The sequence below is a fragment of the Artibeus jamaicensis genome, unplaced genomic scaffold (assembly GCF_021234435.1).
Source record: "Artibeus jamaicensis isolate MK-2021 breed Jamaican fruit bat unplaced genomic scaffold, CSHL_Jam_final contig_60, whole genome shotgun sequence".
Taxonomy (NCBI): domain Eukaryota; kingdom Metazoa; phylum Chordata; class Mammalia; order Chiroptera; family Phyllostomidae; genus Artibeus; species Artibeus jamaicensis.
Window position 1 is genome coordinate 11946438 of NW_026521900.1, and position 23165 is coordinate 11969602.

At 39.0% G+C, this 23165-nt stretch overlaps 1 protein-coding gene across 1 annotated transcript in view; it reads right to left on the reverse strand.

Annotated features, from left to right (window-relative positions):
* The window catches only part of DGKK (diacylglycerol kinase kappa), a 150289-nt gene that overhangs the window by 34862 nt on the left and 92262 nt on the right, over nt 1-23165 (reverse strand). The window contains exons 10-14 of the mRNA XM_037158858.2: nt 14687-14789; nt 4315-4498; nt 3455-3563; nt 2556-2695; nt 1392-1473 (exon numbers count right to left, since the gene is read on the reverse strand). Of these exons, the coding sequence (XP_037014753.2) occupies nt 1392-1473; nt 2556-2695; nt 3455-3563; nt 4315-4498; nt 14687-14789 (618 nt within the window). The remainder of the gene's footprint in view (nt 1-1391; nt 1474-2555; nt 2696-3454; nt 3564-4314; nt 4499-14686; nt 14790-23165) is intronic.

Here is a 23165-nt window from a genome sequence, read left to right on the forward strand (position 1 = left end):
TATTTTTCCAATGTCAGAGTATCACCTCTTATATAATAATATTAGTAATAATAATAGCATCCACTTATATAGTACTTACTATGTGCCAGGCTCTGTTCTAAGCTACAAGTATATTTTTATGTACTTTTAATAAAAGCCCTATGATATAAGGATTATTATTATCCCCATTTCATAGAACAGGAAGTTGAGGCACAGGGAAATGGGTAGCTGATAAATGGCAGAGTCAGAATTCCATTCCAGGCAGTCTGATCCTTGAATCTTTTAACTTCTCTGTACTTTTAACTACAACTTGTGTCTACCAAGCTCTGATGATTCTTTCTTCAATATGTCTTAAATATGTCCATTTCTCCTTGTCTCTGTTACCACTACACCAGTCCAAATCGTTATCTTTTCCCCAGACAATTATAGTGTTTCTTGTTTTTTCCCTTTGTCTCCAGTCTTTATTTTTTCAATTGTTTCTTCACATACCATGCAATTACCCTGCTTAAATCCTTTCTATTGGATAGCAGAATAGTTAGATGAACAGATTTGTGATAAAGTATAGTAGAATATTAATAGTAGAATCTACCATTTAAAATTTCCTATATGTTTGAAAATTTTCATAATGAGATAAAAACAAATCTTCTATGATTCTCATTGCTCTTAGGACAAAAGTTCCAACTTTCTATCATGGTTTAACAGGTTCTTCCTGGCATGCCCCTCATTACTTCTTCAGCCTTATCTTTAGTCATTCTGCTTATACACACTTCCTGACCCCTATGTCTCAGCCATTATAAAGGCATTTCAGTTCTGTGAATACTCTGTGTTCTCTTTCCTTTGGAACACACACACGGTTCCATCTATCTGCAACAGTCCTCCTGTTTTTTTTACTCTCCTGCTTAATTCCCTCTGGTCCCTAAATATCTTCTGAAATGGTGCTCATTCAGAGAAACATTCCCTGATTTCCCCCAGACTTGGTTAGGTACACCTGCTGGGTGTTCCCACCCCTGCTATTTCTTTATATACTGACAGTCATACTACTTTATAAAAACTATTTTTCTACCACTGCACCTAGACTATGAGCTCCATGACAGAATGGGCTGTGTCATTCTTCTTTACCAAGTAGCATATAAAAACAGCTGATAGAACAGTATTTCACACATAGTAGTCAATCCATAAATATTTTCTATAAATATTTTGAGTGAATATGTAAGTAAATCACTGAATAGATTATATCCCCAGTACCTACCACAGTTTTTAGTAAATAGCTGCTGATTGACATGTCCCCAAATTTTCAAGGATCTCATTTTTATCAAGCTCATAGACAGCACAATATTTTATCTCTGGATTTTGCCTATTATTTCACTGTGTAATAAAGATGTTGGCTTGAATCACAGTTGAGTAGTAATTACCTCAAATGTGGGTATATCCATTTCTACATGTCCTCTTAGCAATGGGGTTTGTCTTGGAGTCTCGCGGATCATCACACTCCATCTAAAATGAAGTTCGAAGACAGACAGATATTTAGAACTCTGTTTCATCACAGGCTGGCATTTTTGCTTCATATGTGAAAAAGTAATCAAAATGTTTATATGCTGGTGAGAAATGCATTTTAGTGAATGCCCAAGCTATCTCAAGTCACCTGATCTTAGGGTATACCACAAGAGGGGTCTCTGCCTCATAGCATCTCTAGGACAGTGCGATAGAAGGAATTCTATCGTAAGATTCTCAGAGAGCAATGCTTCTCAACCAGAGGTAACTATCAAGATCACCTAAAGGCCCTGGCTGGCATAGCTCAGTGGATTGAGCATGGGCCTGTGAACCAAAGGATCATGGTTTGATTCCCAGTCAGGGCACATGCCTGAGTTGCAGGCCAGTTCCCAGCAGGGGACACACGAGAGGCACCCATACGTTGATATTTCTCTCCTTCTCTCCTTCCCTTCCCCTCTAAAGATAAATAAATAAAATCTTTAAAAAAATCACCTAAAGTGCTTTTGTAAGATACACATACCAGGGTCCCACCCAAGACTTACTGAATTAGAATATTTATGGTAGGGCCCAGCTTGGTATCTTGAGAAAGCATACCAGGATATCATTATGGGCAGTCATATATCAAATACTATGTCCCAGCACAGAAAGTTGTTTTTTATCAGAAGATAGGATGGAAATACTCTCTCATCTCTAGAGCAGAGACAATGTAGGCCAATTGTTCATAAACTCTTGCTGTTTTAGTTTCCTTGCAAACCTAATGAAGCTATAGAATAGTTTTTATACTTAAAAATATGCTTACATAGGTATGCGATTTGAAGGAGGTTCATGGAACCTTTGAAATTTAGCCATGGAGCTCCTGCTCTAGAATATTTTAAGTTGATGATGGGCTTCAGTGATGTTTGAAGGATACATGGTAGACCCTGGTTTCTTAATAGTCAAGCCCCCCACCTCCCAAACTGTCCCTTACTGAAGCCAGAAAGGCTCTGTGAGGGAGGTTAGAACATTCCTGATTGAAATGATATAACTGGGAGTAAAGAGTGTAACAACTAGAAAAGACACAATGTCCTGATATTTCAGCCACTCACCTGTCTAGAATCCTTACACTAGCCTGCTCTACTCTGTTGAGGATAATCAGGGGTGACTTGTTTTTGTTCCAGAATGCACCCCAGCCTAGGACACGAGCCAGATCATTGCCAGTTCCAAGAGGGATGACTGCCAGCTGACACTGCAAGAACAAAACCAGACACTGTTTTCAGACAATGCTACCACAATTCAACCATAAAAGAACCCAGGAGGCACTATTTGGGAAAGATTATGGTATCAAAGCCAGTGGCAATAAGGGATTTATGACTCTAGGAAATGTGATAGAAAGATGTTCAAAATGAACTTAAAATTTCCCTAAGAAGTTGGGCTCTGCTATTGGTTATACAAAACCTACCCAGTGAAGGCAAAAGTTGCTGGAATATACTAATATATATAGTCATTATAGGAAAGAGAAATATGGCCACAGATCTGTATCTAGCTGGGCTAAAGAGGTAAGGAATCTCAGGAGACAAAGCTACTGGATTTAGAAGAGCAGAGGGCTGCTTAGGGAAAGCGGGGAGAGATAGAGGAAAGTTTGTTACTCTTAAGACTCAAGGAAGACAATCAGTTGCCTCAGGAAGGGTAGGAAATAGGGACTGAATCTTGCCTGAGGCCACTTTTTTTGTTTCCTCTCCTCCCCTTGCAATCTTCACTTTGGGGCTTGAGGAATAGAGCACTGCTCATATTTTCTGCTCTTTCATTTCTCTGTCCTTAGACAACTAGAAAATGGTCTAGGTGAGCAGGCTTAGACTGGAAATCTACCAGTCAGGTTGAGTATGAAACCAATAGAAAACATATATTTTATAGATAAGGAGAGTAACAACCAAGAACTTGTTGGGATGAGAAACTCCACATCCCAGTCTCTCTAGCACTGGCTAAACTCAGTTAGCTAGGGATTCACCTTTTCATGTAATTCTAAGGCATCAATCAGAGATAAGACCCAGCTCACACTGCCATCTCCTCCACAAACTGCAATTCGAAAGCGAGCAAAGTTCTTGAACATGGAAAGCCTGGAAATGAAAGGGGAAAAAGGAGTCATTTCATGAACTTCTGGGTTTTACAACTTTCCTACAATGTGCCAGGGCCCAAGGACTGCCGTTTATGTACCCTTCTAACAGGATACCTGCCTTTTTCCCTTAGTCCCTATCTCTCTGTGTACCTAAAATTATAGGCAATGGTACCACAGGCAGTCCTGGAGGTCAGACCTTGCCTGAATACACACTATTCTGTGCCCAACCTTGCTCTGGGCAAGCTTGCTCATGTGAAGCTACTAGTAACCTAGCTAAATGTACTTCCTGAGGTCCTAGAAGAATGCCTCACATGGTAGCCAATGGACTCACAGAAACTAGGGCTGAACAGCCAGATGACTGTCAAATAAAAGAGGCCTGTAGTAGAGATATATCTATTTGGCCCCATGGAGGAAAAAAAGAATGAGTGACAGAAAAGGTTGACAGCAATATTCATTTGCCTCCACCTCTGAGGTTAGGAAATATAGTTTTACCTTTTCTAACCAGAAAAGGTGGAGTAAATCTGAGAGCAGGATATGGGCTTGCAAGTATTTCTGGGAGAGGGCTAAAAGTCCTCCAAAATACAGGCCAATCCTAAATACTCTGGAGTTATTGCATCTGAGCCCTAACTCGAGAAAATAGTTCTTTTCTGCCTAGGTACTAGAACTAATTCCAGGAAGTCTATTCTAGTCTAGAATGTATAAAAGGCAAACTCCTTTCTATATACCCACTATATGCCTTTTCCCATGCTTACCCAGCTTCAGGTCCACCCTTTGACAGGTCAAACACTTGCGATGGGTTAAGGTATTGCTTAAATTTTCGGAGGAAGACGATCCCTTGATGATCACCACTTTTGGAGTTGATGAAGATGAGAAGGGGACATGAACAGGCTGATGACCAATCAAGATTCCAGAAGTCTGAAGATACTACTAATTGGCCTGATATATGCACACAACAAAAAGAAAAAGAAGGGAAAGAAGAACAGGCCATTGAGACGGAAACAAGATACAACTTAACATCAAATTTTGCAAACACCTTTTTTAAAAAAACAGTTTAATTGAGGTATAATTGATATAGAAGAATTGCACTACTTAATGTGTACAATTTAACGAGTTTAGGCATAAGCAAGCAGCCATAATACCATCACCATAATCAAGCTAATACACATTTCCAATATCTCCCAGAGTTTCCTTGTGCCCTAAACTCGGTAAGGTACAGGAACAGAGGAGAAATCAGTATAAAACCCAAGGGGCTTTTATTAAAAAACAAACAAACAAACAAACAAACAAACAAACAAAAAACAGTCTTTATCCAGCTATTGCCAGGCAACTGACATTTGCTGAGCAACTACTACATTCTAATCATCATGCTAGCTACTGCTAAGAGTATGATTCCTGACCTTAAGCTGGGGAGACAGGGTCATACACAAGACTACACTGGAACATAAGGAATAAAGAAATTGGTGCCACAGTGAAGAATTAATAAAATGCTAAGGAGAAACTGAAGAAGGAGAAGATTGAGAGCCAAGGAGGAAAATCAGTATGGCAACTAGTCCTTTTTGTGCTAGGGATCTGCCTTGTTTCTTATAGTGAGAAGATACCGGGTCAGGAGAGAAGGGAGAAAAGGCTGCCTTTTAACTATGAGTGAAAAATCGAATATATCAATGTGGGATGAAGCAGGGATCTTAATTAACTCCTCTTAGCTCTGATAGAGCAATTCAAGTTATCACACCAACTTTCAAAGAAAACAAAACTATAGGGAAATTGTCTGAGCAAGAGAGAGGCTTTTTAATAATCCCCAACACTGAAGTTCTCCATAGAGAACTGGAGTTATAGCAGTCTAAATTTCCAAAGGCTGCCAGCTTGTTTTGAATCTTAGAGCTTTTTGGAAGGGGGATAAGCACTGAACAATGGCCCTCTAGGGGATTCTAGACAAATCATGGGCCCCCAAATCTCTAAGCTTGTAGCTCGCCAGGGATGCTTCAGCAAAAATAAATTCAGAAGGCAAAAATCATGTAGCTTGTTCCTGAATGGTTTGGACCAGGGGGTGGATTGAGAAGTACCATTTGTTGTAGCCTGGGTGAAAGGTAGCTTGAAGGAAAAATGCTGACTTGAGCAGATTGCATGGCTGTTTTGCTTGAAAAAATCTAAAGCAGTCTTCCTCTAGGTCCAATTTCTAAGCCTGCTAGCCAGTCATACACCAAATTTTCAGGGCTTGCCAGGACTCAGCAAAGGGGCGTCTGTTATGTCCCCTCGGTAGTATAGCTTGGAAGTAGTTACTCACCCTGAACATGTTAACCAAAAGTAGTCCCCCTTTCCAACCGTTTTTTTTAAAATAAAAAGTGACATGCTAACACAATGTTAGTTAAAACATAGTAATTTCTTTATTCAACAAGTATGTATTGAGGGCATTGTCTGTGCTTATCCTTGTTACATTCTGAGAATACAGTCATGGCCAAGATAAAAATAGTCTCTGATCATGTGGAACTTATGTTCAATGGAGGGAGATAGAGCATAACCCATAAATATAAAAAATAATATGATATGAAGAAAAAGAAAGCTAGAGAACGGGATGGAGAATGTAGAGAATGTTAATTTAGAGAGATGGTCAGGGACAGCTTTTCTGGGAAGGTGACATTTAAAATGGGGCTTTCAGAAAGTGAGGAGGTGACCAATATGGATATCTGGGGGAAGAATTTTGTGGGGAAAAGGTAAAAAATAAGTGATAGGAGCCAGGGAAGAGAGAATGTGTGGGGTGTCTAAGGACCAGTGAAGAGAATAGAATGGTTGTTGTTGAGTAAGAAAGAGGGAGAGTGGCAAAAGATGAGGTCAAAGTGGTGACAGGGGCTAGATACAATGACAAGAATATGTTAGAGGAAAGAGAAAACAAGGGTGAGACTATTCAGTATAGAACTAAAACACTGGGAGTCAGGTTATAAGATATATGAAGAAAATAGTAAAAAGATGGTATCTTTTTTATGTGCTTGCTCTCCTGCCAACCAAAAAGGCAGGCCCTAACTCATGGCCTGGCCCTAATCTTACCTCTTTGTTTACAAATTTGATTCTGCTCTGTGCTACCCTTCCTTACTCAGTAACTTCTTCTCAGCAACACCTTGTAGGTGAGCGTATGACTTTGAGTATATACCTCAATTAGAGGATTCACGGAAATAGCTTCCTGCCAACATCTAGTGGACCTGTGAGATATGCTTAGAAGCAAGAACTCCTCATGCCAGAGGTCCTGGAATTTACCTATGTCCCCAATGGTTTTTTGTAAAGATTTTATTTATTTATCTTTAGAGGGGAAGGGAAGGAGAGAGGGAGAGAAACACCAATGTATGGTTGCCTCTCATGAGTCCGCCAGGGGGAACTGGCCCACAACCCAGGCATGTGCCCTGACTGGGGCTCGGATCATGATTGCTTGGTTCGCAGGGCCATGCTCAATCCACTGAGCTATGCCAGCCAGGGCCCCAAAGTTTTTAAATGATGCCAAAGGTCCTTTGTGTTAGTTTCTTTCTAAAGGTGAGGCAACAGTGGCAGTGAGACTAAGTGCTTTGAACTATTTGGGCCTCAGTTTCCTTATCTGCAAAGTGGGCCGTTCATAAAACTAACTTGTTTCCCAGTGTATAGATGAAAATAAGATAGGTGTAATGATGATGAGAAAGGTAAATATAAATTGGCTTTTAAAAGCAAAAAGGTAAGCAAACTTTTTCATAATAACAAAGATACTAAGTAAAAGTAGACCATGGGTCCATATTTTTCTTGTCCAGAAGATAGCCAAAATAAAAATAGATAACACACTTGGTAGAAGAGGCAAGGGGTAAATATGCTCTATCATACACTGAAGATGAACAAGCAAAGTGACACAAACCATATAGAGAGCAATTTGGCATATCATTTGACCTAGTAATTACACCTTTGTATGTATATGTAAAGTAATGTGTAGGAAGTTCATTGCAGCATTGTTTATAATATCAAAAGGCTGAAAACTAACAAATAATCTATTAAGAGGAAACTAAGTAAATAAATTATGTTATATCCATATAATAGTATATCTTGTAGCTATAAAAAAGGTGAGGAAAGAGACTTCTGCCAAGATGGAGGTGTACGTGGAAACACTGTGCCTTCTCGCACATCCAAGTTTGAAGACAATAAAGTTTTAGTAACAAAAAAGGCAGCCAAAACAGAGAAAATTGAACTATACAGAAGTCTGACAACAACAAACTGTTCAGCCAGACCAGTAAGAGGGGCAGAGCCAGCAGCATAGTGGGGTTGGGCATGAAAAATCTCCTGGCCGTGGGCGGATCCCATGCATGTGGTGGCAGTGGGCCGACCCAGTGAGGGCGCGAGGCAGAAGGCTGACCGCAGTCACACATTCCCGTGCAGATAAACCAGGTGAAGGAGTGAACAGTGAGACAGACCATGCAGGCCCCAATGGCGGGAAGAAGCAGAGGGGACTGCTATTGCCCCTCTTTGACCCCTCCCCCACATACAGCATCACAACCCAGCGACCTGGGTGGCCCCACCTTGGTGAACACCTAAGGCTTTGCTCCTCATATGTAACAGGAGTGAACAGACCAAAACATGGCTCAAGAAGAAGTCAAAGCCCCAGAGCCAATAACTCTAAGCAACCAAGAAATAGCCAACCTATCAGATGCACAGTTCAAAATACTGGTGATCAGGATGCTCACAGAACTGGTTGATTTTAGTCACAAATTAGAGGAACAAATGAAGGCTAAACTAATTGAAGTAAAGGGAAATGCACAGAAAACCAATAGTGATGGAAAGGAAACTGGTACTCAAATCAAGGGAGTGGACCATCCCTGGCTGGTGTGGCTCCGTGGATTGAGCGCAGGCCTGCAAACCACATGATCATGGTTTGATTCCCAGTCAGGGCACATGCCTGGGTTGCGGGCCAGTTCCCAGCAGGGAACTCACGAGAGGCAACCTCGTGAGTTATACATTGATGTTTTTCTCCTTCTCTCCTTCCCTTACTCTCTAAAGATAAATAAATAAAATTTAAAAATATATTTAAAAAAAGGGAGTGGACTAGAAGGAAGAAAAAAATGACCAAACAGAAAAATATGAAAAAACAAGAATTCAAAAAAATGAGGAGAGGCTTAGGAACCTCCAGGACATCTTTAAATGCTCCAACATCCGAATTATAGGGATACCAGAAGGGGAAGAGAAAGAGCAAGTGGAAAACTTATTTGAACAAATAATAAAAGAGAACTTCCTCAATCTGGCAAAGGCAATTGACTTCTAGGAAATTCAGGAAGCTCAGAGAGTCCCAAAGAAGTTGGACCCAAGAAGAAACACACCAAGGCACATCATAATTACATTAGCTAAAATTAAAATGAAGGAGAGAATCCTAGAAGCAGCAAGAGCTAAGGGGACAGTCACCTACAAGGGAGTTCCCATCAGACTGTCAGCGGATTTCTCAAAAGAGACCATACAGGCAAGAAGGGGCTGAAAAGAGGTATTCCAAGTCATGAAATCCAAAGACCCACATCCAAGATTGCTCTATCCAGCAAAGCTTTCATTGAGAATGGAAGAACAGATAAAGTGCTTCTCAGATGAGATCAAATTCAAGGAGTTCATCATCACCAAGCCCTTATTATATGAAATGTTACAGGGACTTATCTAAGAAAAAGAAGATAAAAAATATGGAGAGTGAAAGGACAGCAAACTCACAGTTATTAACAACCACACCTAAAACAAAAGCAAACTATGAGGACAGCTAGATCAGGAGTGGAAACATAGAAATGAAGATCACATGGAGGGTTAGCAACAGGGAAGTGGGAGTGGGAGAAGGTACAGAGAATAAGTAGCATAGATGGTAGGTAGAAAATAGATAGGGGGGAGGGCAAGCATAGAAGGGGAGATATGGAATCTAAAGAACCTGAGACATGTGATCATAAACTAAAGGGGGGGAATGGTGGGGAAGGGGGTGTGCAGGGTGCAGGGGAATGAAGGGGGGAATAGAACAACTGTAATGGCATAATCAATAAAATATGTTTAAAAAAAAGAGTGAGAAAGCAGTCTTTTGTTGATACAAAAAAATCGCCAAAAAAAGCAACTTGCTGAACAGTGTGTATAGTGTTAAAAAGAGGAGGTATAGAAATATCTATTTATATTTACTGCCATGTACATGAAGAAATACTGAAAAGTATTCAATAAATAAATGGCACTAGTGAACTGTGAGTGGTGATGGGGTACGACTCTAGGAGACTAAGAAGATAAAAGAAAAATAGCAGGAAGATTTTTTTTACTAAATATTATATGTATGTGTGTATTTCTATTTTTTCAAGATATGATACATGTGAATATATTATCTATTCAAAAATGAAATTAAAAATTAAGAAAACATAATTACTCTAATGTTATTTATAAGGTAAGTAGCCATGAAGGTATAGCTGAAATTATACATCATTTTATAGCTTGGAGCATGGCCTGCCACAGCTGGTTACCTCCCAGGTCTACTCACTAACCTAGAGCAAACATCTTAACTTGTTTACATGTTGATTTCTCCATATGAACTATAGCAACATGTTGCAATAAATAATAAAATAATTAAATTAATTTATTTAGTTGATTTAATTATTTAAGTAATAAATTAAACAAATTTATTTAGTTAATTTCATTAATTAAGTAAATTAATAGAATAATTAAGCTTTACCAGGGTAGGGATGGAAAGCTGCTAGATGAAAAGAAAATTTTATAACTATGGGAACTTGAACTTTTGTGTCAAACTAATTTGGTCACAGATGGAAAAATTGAGAGGTGGGTGGAGAAGCACTGGCAGAAAATCATTCCCAGAAGAGTACAAGGGTAGCCCCATTTAGCATTTCCCCCAGAGTTCGAGAACACTTGAATTTTAGAAAGACCAAGTTTGTCCACAGAATCCTGTGAGCCAGGTGACAAAAATTGGGCAGCACTGTAAGTTAGAATGTAGTGATGTTAGGCAGATTCATAACCAGGTAAATAATCATGTCTACAAGGTTGCTGTTGTATAGGCTGGTGTTAATTTTAAGGGAGTGTCCTGTATTATTCAATAATTTTAATCAATTCAAATGAAAACATGGAAGACTGGCTTATGAATTTTGAAATATCCAGAACTGGAGGGAGAGGTACTGGATGACAGAATGAAGATTGGAAAATGACCTCAACAGGCAGAAGGGTCAAAGTCAACAAGTAAAAAAGGGTAAATTTTAAGCTTGACCTTTAGGCTCAAAGACATAAATTGCAGCAGTATAGGACAATAGGAACCTGGCTTGGCACCATCAAGTGTGAAAAGAGTTTAGGGGATTTAGTTAAATTTAAGTTCCAGATGGGTCAACAGCCTGAAAGAGCCTTTCCAAAAAGAAAAAAAAAAACTATGTTTCTTGGAGCTGAATTAATATAACCACAGAACTCCAAATGAGGAAGACAATAGTCTTAAAATTTGTTCAGTTCATACCACAGAAAGATGTTTAATTAACATAAGGTTGGCTTACTGTTCCCCTTCCTGTATTTTAAAATCCTCTTTTACAAATGTTAACTCAACCCTCATACAACACCTAATACAACTATTATTTCCTATTGGCAGAAACCAAATGACAGATGGAGCACAGAGAGATTAGGTAATTTGTCCAAGCTCACACAGTAAATGATGGAGTGTGCTCTCAGCATTAGTAGGATCAGTATCATCTGGGGACTTATTTGAAATGCAAGTTCTTGTGCTCTACCAAAATCTACTGAATCAAAAGCTTTGGGGATTGGGCCTAGAAATACATGTTTTAATAAGCCTTCCAGGTGATTCTAATGCATTCTTAACTTTGACAATCACTGAATTGTTTACTATTTTGCCACCATATGAATCAGGGATGCTTAGTCATCTTGTATTCTCTAGCTTGCTTATCACTGAGACTTACATATAAGAAATATTTTAGCACTATATTAATGAATTCATGTAACAAATCTTGACTGTACATATACCATGTACACTGGTCTGAGTTAAGTGCTAGAGATAGAGAGTTCACAGTCTGGTGTGGGAATCAGACATGTCATGAGATATGTAATATAGTGTGTTAGGTACTTTGAGGTGTATATTTTGGATTTACAGCAAAGAAAGTAATACATTTGTCTGGGAAAGTAGAGAGAGACAATTACAGTAACATTCAAACAGGAGATAATTTTGGATTTTGTTCTCACTCTATAAGATGTGAGAAGAAATTTACCAAGCAGACTAGATAGGAAAAAGGGATAATTAGAAAGCATGCTCAGAAATTAGAGTCTGTTCACTGAGTAAATGAATGAGTGAATGGATGAGTGCTACGCAGCAATGGCAACTACTTCCTCAGGAAGTCATCAGCTGGATACCTCCATCCTGGATGCTGGAGAAGGGATTCCCTAGCCAATTCCTGGTCCAGAGGGATTGGACCAGATAAAGCTTAAGGACTATTATACCTATCATGAAGTAGAACTTCTCAACAGGAAACCTGTTAAAGAGCATATTTTCCTAGGCCAAAAAGCCAGGAAGATTCAAGAAAATAAGGAGGTCTTAGAAGATAGTCCTTAGAAATAACAGGACAAGTAGCACACGATAGAAAGAAGGGCTTCCAAGAATGATATTCAGTTGGATCAAGATTATAGATGATAGGAGGAAAGGCTAAAAGATAACTCATGTGGCATTAGATGAGACAATACACAAAAAGGATGGCTTAGCCCAGGTGATTCTAAGCCATATTATGTCATTGGTAGAAAGCAAAAGAAAGTAGCAGTGCCATTAGTTGATGATCTATAGCAAGAATAAGAAGTGATATAGCATAGAAAAAAACCTGAAAAGAAAACCCCAAATTCTATAAGGACAATAAACATAGAACCTGTTGAGCCAATTAAAAAGGAGAGACGCCAGACCCTTAACAGCTATGTGGGGTAATTTGTGACATGCTGAAGTAGGTATCCTTCGGTCTTCTGAAAGACATTTTACCCAGGTCCTTGTGAGGGTGAGCAAAGTCTCAGATTCAAGACTAAATTGACTTTTATTAGCAGCCTCAGTTTGTTCAGCTAACTAGTTTGCTACTTTTCCTCTTCTGTCAACTTCCTCCTAAACCTTTCCTTCTCCTAACCAGTCAAGCAACTCTTATTTGGCAGGTAATCAGTCTCAGCACTTCTATAATCAACTATCTGGTAGTCAACTCTATGTGGTTACATATTTGAGTAGATATGAGAATAATACATGCATGCATCCCTGAGTGAGGTTAGCTTTGTATTTGTGCAGGTCTTTATGGGACATATGAATATGCTTGCCTGCAGAAACTTGTGTGAATGGCTAATTTCATATATTAATGTATGTCTGTATCTGTGTTAGGGTTGGAAAAATAAAATGAAAGAGACCAGAGGGGCTCTGAATACATGTTACACGTACATGCACACATGTATACACGTGTTGTGCCTTGTTCTAAGAATGTGTTGTGATGAATACAGGAATCCTTGCCTCCTTCTATTCTCTGGCTAATGAAACTAAAAACTCTTCCTTCTTTTCCTTTCGTTGCTCCCAGCTAATGCTGGCTCTTTGTTGGCAATTAAGTGGGCAGCAAGAATCAATATGGGGATACTTTTTAAGTCAATGAAATATTGGTTTATTAATCACTTCCCACATGTCAGAGATAAATAAATTAGTATATTAGCAAAATATAGATTAAACATTCTGAGAAGGGTTTAAACTTTCTTCCAGTAAGTGAAATTGACCGTATACAGAGTAAAACTAACCATACACAAAACTCAAATTAATGGGCAATGTATCTCTTTTACTGGCTTAGTGAAATGATAGCATGTCAGTTGGTAAATACACTTTGAAACTTTGTAGCATTAGTAAAATAGGTCAGATTTTTAAAAACTGTGATATGTGATTTTGATCTTGACAGCTGCCATTCTTTAATAATGAGTAATGGGAAAAGCAAATGAACAAGTCAATGGTGGAAAGGAAAGACTCTAAGAAGAAGCAAAGAAAATGTGGGGAAGGAGAAATGAACTAAAAAAGGCATCATTAGCAAATGCTAAAGACTGAATTATCTCTGTGTAAGTGTACAGTTTTCATTGAGCTAGAAACTTGGGATTTAATTTTGTGGTCCTTTTTTTGGCCACATCTCTGTATATTTAGGTCTTTTATATATTATCACTTATCTTTACAACATACAGTATCATTCACATTTGCAGATAAAGAAAGCAAAGCTCAGAGAATGTGACTTAGTCAAGGTTACCTAGCTAGTAAGTGACTAAAACTCATGGTTATCTGGCCCTTGTTTTGCCCTTTACATGTCTCAGTTATTCTTTAAAAAAAAAACACAAAACTAAACAAAACATCACTCTCCTTTCCCTCTGCTTTCTTTGTTCTAACAGCTCTAAACCTCCTGATAGAAGACTCTATAAAATGTTTACTCTTTCTGTATTGATTTCATTACTGTCCTTTCTCTGCAACCTTGTACAATTGGTTGACACTCCTCATATTTTATGATCTCCAAGTGTTTCTACCATTCCTTTGGCACTTAAGGATATGTTACCTTAATTTGTCAATTGTCATATTATATCAATATCCTGGGTCCAAAATAAGCATAAGCTCTGGTAATTCCCATATCATGGACCTTTTTGTATCCTCCAAACACCTTATAAATAAAGTTCTCAGTATATCACTAGTGTCAAGGAATTGACAAAGCATCAGTAAAGTGTGTTGGAGAAATGATCATGTTAGTTTCATATTTGGGAGCAACCTTGGTGTTAGTTTCCATTTTAAAAATAACACAACCTGGGCCTTTATGCAGTTCTTCCTTGATCACCTGAATGCAAACTGGCTTATTTCATGAATTATCTAGTGTCTGGAAATTATAATAAGTCTGAAAACAATCCTGATTGTTAAGAAACAATCGTGACAGAGACTACAGAGAACATGCCCATGTACATATACACCACAAATATCACTTTCACCAAAGGCGTAATGAGAAATGAGCTATCTCTACAAATATACACATTCCTACTCCCCAGAAATATTTGACAGGTTGGGGGAAATAATTAAATTGCGGTCATTTCCCCAGTCTTTTCATCTTTCCTTCCTCCCGAGTGTATTTCTGAGATTAAAGTTTAGCTACTCACCATCTCCTTTAGGGTCACTTAGGGCAGTAGGAGGAATGACTGATGTGCGATGACTTCCAAACCAGCATTCCTTGGAAAACCGTCTTCTACAGTTGTCATGCACCTGAAACGACAAGAGAAGAAAAGAAAAAAAGGAGGGGAGAGAGAAAAAGATAACATTGATCAATTTTGAATTCCAATTCTAAGATTTGAGTACAGTATTCAAATCTCCCTTTCTGACATTTTGTGCCATACGCATACCCCTGACTCAACCTGGATGCCCTCTCTCCACCTTGAGCCTGCATCATCCCAGAATATAGCCTCTGAACTCAGTTCCTTTTAAAAATATTCATCATGGGCACTGAGAAGACACCAGTCTTAGTGCACAAACTTAGTGGCCTACAAAATGGGGAATTTACTTGAAGCATGAGAGTAATAATTCTGATTATATGCTATTACACTTCAATTCGTACAACAACTGTGTGTGGGAGGGAAGACATTATTAAGTTCACTTTAGAAACAAAGATACCAAAACTCATAGGGGTAAAGGATCTTGCTCAAGGTCAAATAGCTAGGAAGTGACAGAGTTGAGATTCTGATTCCTTCCCCGTTAGTAGTCTTTCTGAGATTTATGACATCTTCAAGCACCACTTCCTGGACAATTATACCATTCATAGAGGACATGAACCTGGTCTGATTATATAAAAGCAATTAAAAGAGAATGAGCAGATACTGGAATCTTCTTTTTTAACTGAGATTATAATTGACATACAACATTTTGTTAGTTTCATGTGTACTACATAATGATTTGATATTTCTATATATTGCAAAATGATCATCACAATAAATCTAGTTAACATCTGTAACAATATATAGTTACCAATTTTTTTTCTTGTGATGATAATTTTAAGTTTTACTTTCCTGGCAAATTTTAAATATGCAATACAGTATATTACCTATGGTCACTATGGTATGCATTAATTACATCCCAGAACTTACTTATTTTATAACTATAAGATTGTACCTTTTTGAACTCTTCACCCATTTTGCCCACATTGCTATCTACTTCTGACAACAACCAATCTGTTCTTTATATCTATGACCTTTGTTTGTTTGCTTATTATCCTCATCTGAAGATACGCTTATTGATTTTTAGAGATGGTGAGAGAGATACATTGATATGACAGAAACATCAATCAGTTGCTACCCATATGCACCCTGACAGGGGATCAAACACGCAATGTAGGTATGTTCCCTGACGAGGGATCAAACCTGCAATCTTTCACTATATGGGATAGTGCTCTAACCAATTCAGCCACCTGACCAGTGCTATGAGTTCTCTTTTAAAAATATAACATGTAAATGAGATAGAACAGTATTTGTCTCTGATGGACTTATTTCACTTATCATAATGTCTTCAGGGTCCATCCATATTGTCAAAAATGGAAAATTTCCTTCTTTTAATGGCGGAATAATATTTCATTGTGTTTGGTTGAGTATTCGCATGTGTATTTAATTTTCTTTAACCATTCATTCATCAATAGAAACAGGTTATTTTCATAACTTGACTACTACAAATAATGTTGAAATGAATGTAGAGGTGCATGTATGTTTTCAAATTAGTGTTTTCATTTTCTTAGGTTAAATACCCAGAAATGGAATTTCTGGATCATGTGGTTGTTCCCTTTTAAAAATTTTCAGGAACTTCCATATGATTTTCCATACTGGCTGTCCAATTTACATTCTAACCAACAATGCACAAGTATTCTGTTTTCAACATATACTACCAAATATTTGTTTGTTTTCTTATCTTTTTAAAATAATAGTCATTCTTATAGGATGAACTGATATCTCATTGTGGTTTTGATTTGCATTTCCCTGATTTAATGAGGTTGAGCATGTTGGGGTTTTTTTGAAAAAAAAATTATTTTAATTGTTGTTCAAGTACAGTTTTCTGTCTTTTACTCCCATCCCAGTCCAACCCCCAGTGCTCATCACCTGCTTCCCATTTCTACCCCCCTTAGTTTTTGTCCATGAGTCCTTTGCACTTTTTTCTGTAAACCCTTTCTCTTTTCCCCTGAAATTCCCTCCCCTCTTCTCTCTGGACACTGTCAGCCTGTTCTCTATTTCAGTGCCTTTGGTTATATTGTGCTTGCTTGTTTGTTTTGTTGTTTAGGTGAGATCATATGGTATTTGTTTTACACCACTTGGCTTATTTCACTCAGCATAATGCTTTCCAGTTCCATTCATGCTGCTGCACAAGGTAGAAGCTCTTTCTTCCTTCCTTCCTTCCTTCCTTCCTTCCTTCCTTCCTTCCTTCCTTCCTTCCTTCCTTCCTTCCTTCCTTTCCCTCCCTCCCTCCCTCCCTCCCTCCCTCCCTCCCTCCCTCCCTCCCTCCCTCCCTCCCTCCTTTCTTTCTTTCTTTCTTTCTTTCTTTCTTTCTTTCTTTCTTTCTTTCTTTCTTTCTTTCTTTCTTTCTTCTTTCTTTCTGCTGCATAAAATTCCATTGTGTAAATGTACCACAATTTTTTGATCTTTTGATCCACTCATTTACTGATGGGCATCTAGGTTGCTTCCAACACTTGGCTATTGTAAACTATGATGCTATGAACATTGGGTTGCATAGGTTCTTTCAGTTTCAGGGTTCCCAGGATATAATCCTAGCAGTGGAATTGACAGGTCAAAAGGCAGATCTATTTTTAACTTTCTTAGAAAATTCCATACTGTTTTCCATAGTGGTTGTACCAGTCTGCAATCCCACCAACAATGAACTAGGGTCCCCTTTTCTCCATAACTTCACCAACACTTGTTGTTTGTTGTTTTGTTTATGATGGCCATTCAGATGGGTGAGAAGTAGTATTTCATTGTGGTTTTAATTTGCATCTCTCTGATAGCTAGTGACATTGAGCAACTTTTCATGTGTCTCTGGATCCTTTGTATATCCTTCTTTTTTTCTTCTTTATATTCTTTTTTTCTTAATTAATTAACTAACTAACTAATTAATTTTTATTGATTATGCCATTAGTTGTTCTATTCTCCTCTTCATTCCCCTCCACCCTACCCCCACATCCCCACCATTACCCCCCCTTTAGTTTATGACCATGTGTCTCAAGTTCTTTAGATTCTATATTTCCCCATACTATTCTTGCCCCCCCATCTATTTTCTATCTACTGTCTATGCTATTTATTTTCTGTACTTTCGCCCCCCCTTCTCCTCCCACTCCCCTGTTACTAACACTCCTTGAGATCTTCATTTCTATGTTTCCACTCCTGATCTAGCTGTCCTCTTAGTTTGCTTTTGTTTTAGGTGTGGTTGTTAATAACTGTGAGTTTGCTGTCCTTTCACTGTTCATGTTTTTTTTAACTTCTTTTTCTTACATAAGTCCCTTTAGCATTTCATATAATAAGGGCTTGGTGATGATGAACTCCTTGAATTTGATCTTATCTGAGAAGCACTTTATCCGTCCTTCCATTCTAAATGAAAGCTTTGCTGGATAGAGCAATCTTGGTTGTAGGTCTTTGGATTTCATGACTTGGAATACCTCTTTCCAGCCCCTTCTTGCCTGTATGGTCTCTTTTGAGAAATCCGCTGACAGTCTGATGGGAACTCCTTTGTAGGTGACTGTCCCCTTAGCTCTTGCTGCTTCTAGAATTCTCTCCTTCATTTTAATCTTGGCTAATGTAATGATGATGTGCCTTGGTGTGTTTCTTCTTGGGTCCAACTTCTTTGGGACTCTCTGAGCTTCCTGGATTTCCTGGAAGTCTATTTCCTTTGCCAGATTGGGGAAATTCTCCTTTATTATTTGTTCAAATAAGTTTTCCACTGGTGGCTGTTCCTTTCCCCCTTCTGGTACCCCTATAATTCAGATGTTGGAGCATTTAAAGATGTCCTGGAGGTTCCTAAGACTCTCCTCATTTTTTTGAATTCTTGCTTCTTCACTCTTTTCTATTTGGCCATTATTTACTTTCTTCTGGTCCACTCCATTGATTTGAGTCCCATTTTCCTTTTCATCGCTACTGGTTTCCTGTGCAATTCCATTCATTTCAATTAGTTTCACCTTCATATGTTTCCCTAATTTGTGGCTATAATCAACCAGTTCTGTGAGGATCCTGATCACCAGTGTTTTAAACTGTGCGTCTGAGAGTTTTGCTATTTCTTCATCACTTAGATTTATAGGCTCTGGGGCTTTGAGAACTTCTTGAGCCATTTATGTTCTGTTCGCGCCTGTTAAGTATGAGGTGCTGAGCCTTGGACTCCCAGGTGGCTGGGTTGTGACGCTGCATGTGGGGGCGTGGTCAGAGTGGGAAAATGGCGGCGCCCTCCCCTGCAGCTTGCCACTGTGGCCTGCTGGCTCCCGTCCAATTGCCCACTCCCTCACTTGTCTATCCATGCACGAATGTGTGACCACAGTCAACCCGCAGCCCTGCTCCCTTGCTGTTTCCCCGCGGTCTCTCGCTGAGTTGCCCACCAGGTCCAACCATGCGCCTGGATTCCGCGCACCTGAGTCCATCTGACCGAGTTTTCCTGTGCAACCCCGCTCCGCCAGCTGCTGGTTTCGCCCCTCTTACCGGTCAGGCTGAAGAATTTGTTGTTATCAGACTTCCGAAAAGTTCAATTTTCTGTGTTCTGGCTGTGTTTTCTCTTGCTAATATTTAGTCGTCTCTAAACTTGGTTGTGTGAGGAAGCAGGGCGTCTCCATCTATGCCTCCATCTTGGCAGAAGTCTGTATACCCTTCTCAAAGAAGTGTCTATTCAACTCCTTTGCCCACTTTTCAATTGGGTTCCTTGTCTAATTAGAATGGAGTCAGGTAAGTTCTTTTTATATTTTGGAGATTAAACCCTTGTCTGAGGTATCATTGGCAAATATGTTTCCCATACAGTTGGTTTTCTTTTTATTTTAACACTGTTTTCTTTAGCTGTGCAGAAGCTTTTTATTTATTTATTTTTCTTTTAAAAAATTCTAAAATTATTGTTTAAGTACAGTTTTCTGTCTTTTACTCCCATCCTAGCACAGGAGCTTTTTATTTTGATGAGATCCCATTTGTTTATTCTTTTCTTTATCTCCCTTGCTTTAGGGGACATATCAATAAAAATGTTGCTGCATGAAATAGCTGAGACTTTCCTGCCTGTGGTCTCCTCTAGGACTTTAATGGTGTCACGGCTTATATTTAAGTCTTTTATCCACCTTGAATTTGTTTGTATGTATGGTGTAAGTTGGTGCTCAAGTTTTTTTTTTAACATAACTGTCCAGTTCTCCCAAAACCATTTGTTAAAGTAGCTATCTTTATGCCATTTTATGTTGCTGCCCTCTTTGTCGAATATTAATTGACCATAGAAAATTGGGTTTATTTCTTGGCTCTCTGTTCTGTTCCACTGGTCCATGTGTCTGTTTTTATGCCAGTACCAGGCTGTTTTGATTACAGTGGACTTGTAATATAGTTTGGTTTCAGGTATTGCGATCCCTCCTACTTTGCTCTTCTTCTTAAATTTGCAGCAGCTATTCGGGGTTGTTTATGGTTCCATATACATTTTTGAAATGTTTGTTCTATGTCTGTGAAATATGCCATTGGTACTTTAATAGGTATTGCATTGAATCTGTAAATTGCTTTGGGTAGTATGGACATTTTGATGATGTTAATTCTTCCAATCCATGAACACAGTATATGTTTCAATTTGTTTGTGTCTTCCTTGATTTCTTTCTTCAGTGCTGTGTAGTTTTCCGCATACAGGTCTTTTATCTCCTTGGTTAGGTTTATTCCCAGATATTTTATTTTTGTTTTTGCTATATCAAATGGGATTTTTTTCTTGATTTCTGCTTCTGCTGTTTCATTGTTGATATACAAAAAATGCATTTGATATCTGGATATTGACTTTGTATCTCACTGTTTTGCCAAATTCATTTATTAGGTGAAGCAGTTTTTTGGTGGAGTCTATAGGATTTTCCATGTACACTATCATGTCATCTGCAAACAGTGACAGTTTTGCTTCCTCCTTTCCAATTTGGATGCTTTTGATTTCCTTTTCTTGTCTAATTGCTGTGGCTTGGACTTCCAAAACTGTATTGAATAGAAGTGGTGAAAGTGGACAACCTTATCTTGTTCCTGATCTTAGTGGAAAAGCTTTTAGTTCTTTCCCATTGAGTATGATGTTGGCTATAGGTCTCTCATATACAGCCTTTATTATGTTGAGGAATGTTCCCTCTATTCCCACTTTGCTGAGTGTTTTTATCATAAATGGGTGCTGAACCTTATCAAAAGGTTTTCCTGGAACCAGGAAGAAATATGGCAACGGAGTAGGACAGAGCATATTCCAGCTGCCGTACACGTGGGTGAAAATCCTGGCCGAGCTACTGAGAAACAGCGCAATCAAGTAATAGATCCACAGTATTTATGAAGTTGGGAGAGCAGTGATTGTGACGGATGCTGAGGGTCCAGTCAGTGGCAGGTCAGTGGTGTATAGGGGAGTTGAGTGGAGATAGGACCTCGGAGGGGCCAGCGCCTGTGACCGGGCGTGGTGCTACCACCATTGTGGAGGGTCTGGGACCAGCAAAGGAGGCGTCCTCCTCGGGATCAGGGGTACATGAAGGCCTTGGTAGGCGACCGGCACGCGTCAGCAGATTTCTCCCTCCCCATCTGGGCAGCACCAGGCAGAGGCCTGTCTGATTGAGTTTACACAGAGAGCGGAGAGTGGCAAGAACAAAGGGCTGTGTTCATCTGCGGACTCTGTCGTTGCCAGCCGGGAAGAATTGAGAGGTGCATTGTTGCCACTGGTCTGGCTGGGGATTGGGCTGGGCTGAGAGGCAGGCTGTCTGGAGAGGTTTTTTTTTTGAAAGTGGACTTAGGTGCTCTCCTGCAATGGCTTAGCTTGCTTCCCATTTAGCCTGGCAGTGAGGAAGTACTGAGCCAGAGAGAGAGGGACCCAGGAAGCCTGGTGGGAACACAGGTGCCTGCATCCCAGTCTGGTAACCTGGTTGGTGCATGCTGACAGCCCAGCCCACAGAGAAGTCCTGCTGCAACCAGAAAAACTGGTTTGGACAGGGAAGTTTTGTTTTGTAGGTTTTTTTCTTTTTTCTTTCTTTTTTAAGTAATATTATAGATTTTTAATTTTATTATTGCTTTATCTTTCAATACTTTATCCTCTCCTTTCTTTTTTTTCATGTATTAGTCCTTCCCTTCTTCCCAAACTTATAACTTTTTCCTCCCTTCTCCTGCCTTTTTTGTGCTGCTTTCTTTTGTTTGTTTGTTGCTTTGTTTTCTTTTACCCACAAAAGACACAAACAACTGGGAGCTGTGAAAAGACCAGAGTGGGACCCAAAGTGGGGGCATCTCAAGAGTAGAGACAGAGAGACAAAGTTCACTTTGCTATAGCAGAGAAGCCACAAGTTGTTGCATACTTGTATTTTTTTTTCAGTATTCTCACTTCTTCATGTTCTAATAGTATCTTTGTATTCCTCCTTCTGTATAGCTTCTTTGCTTAGCTGGTTATATTATTTGACAGGTTTCCTCTGTTTCCTCCACAATGTATTTCTAATTTTCTATGCCTCATGCCTCTAGTTTTCCTTTAGCACACTACCTGAAGCACTACACTACCTATTCAGACAGATCTCATACAGTCGTATGATTGTTGCTCTAAAACTATTGTAAATAATAGTTGTTCTGTATAACTGTAAATACTTCTCAACAAATCTCCCAGATCTTAGCTCACTTTACAAGTTCCTGAATTCTATTACTGGAGTAATTAACTCTATTTGCTCACACACTACACCTATTTACTATTCCTTACTCTCACCTTACCTCAAAATCTGACCATCTGCAACCTCACTGCTTTCTAGTTCCAACTCACAAGCCTTTTCTCCCCCAAAAGAGGCTTATCTTTTGTCCATCCTTTTGAAAAAGTGGCAAGTTGGGTTGAAGATACTCCTGCTGTCATAAATCATTTTGCCTCCCCCTCCAACTGATTACATACACACACACAAAAAGGAGTAGGTGGAATGGAAGAACATCAAGATACCTGCAGGAGTCTACATCACTGAAATTCACAGGTATTCTACCACAGAAGTTCACACCATAAACCCAGAGAGTCAGAACAGATCAATTTAAGAAGCTGAAGCTAACAAGAAGAGTCTCACAAACAATGGGAAGACAAAGAAACAATCCCCAAGTGAAAGAAAAGGAGGAAGCCTCAGGAAGAATGCTAAATGAAATAGAGGCAAGTCAACTATCACATATTGAATTCAAAGCACTGGTTATCAGGAAGTTCAAAGAGCTCACAATGAGCTACCAGAAACTACAGGGGAGCTACAATGAACTCACCACAAACTATATCAACACGAAAAAGGAAATAGAAACTATCAGCAAGGGACAAGAGGAAATGAAGAATACAATTTCTGAATTGAAGAACACAGTAGAAAGTATCAAAAGTAGAGTCAATGAGGCAGAAGACCGGATTAGAGAGTTGGAGGACAAAGTAGAAAACATTTTACAGAAAGAGCAGGAAAAG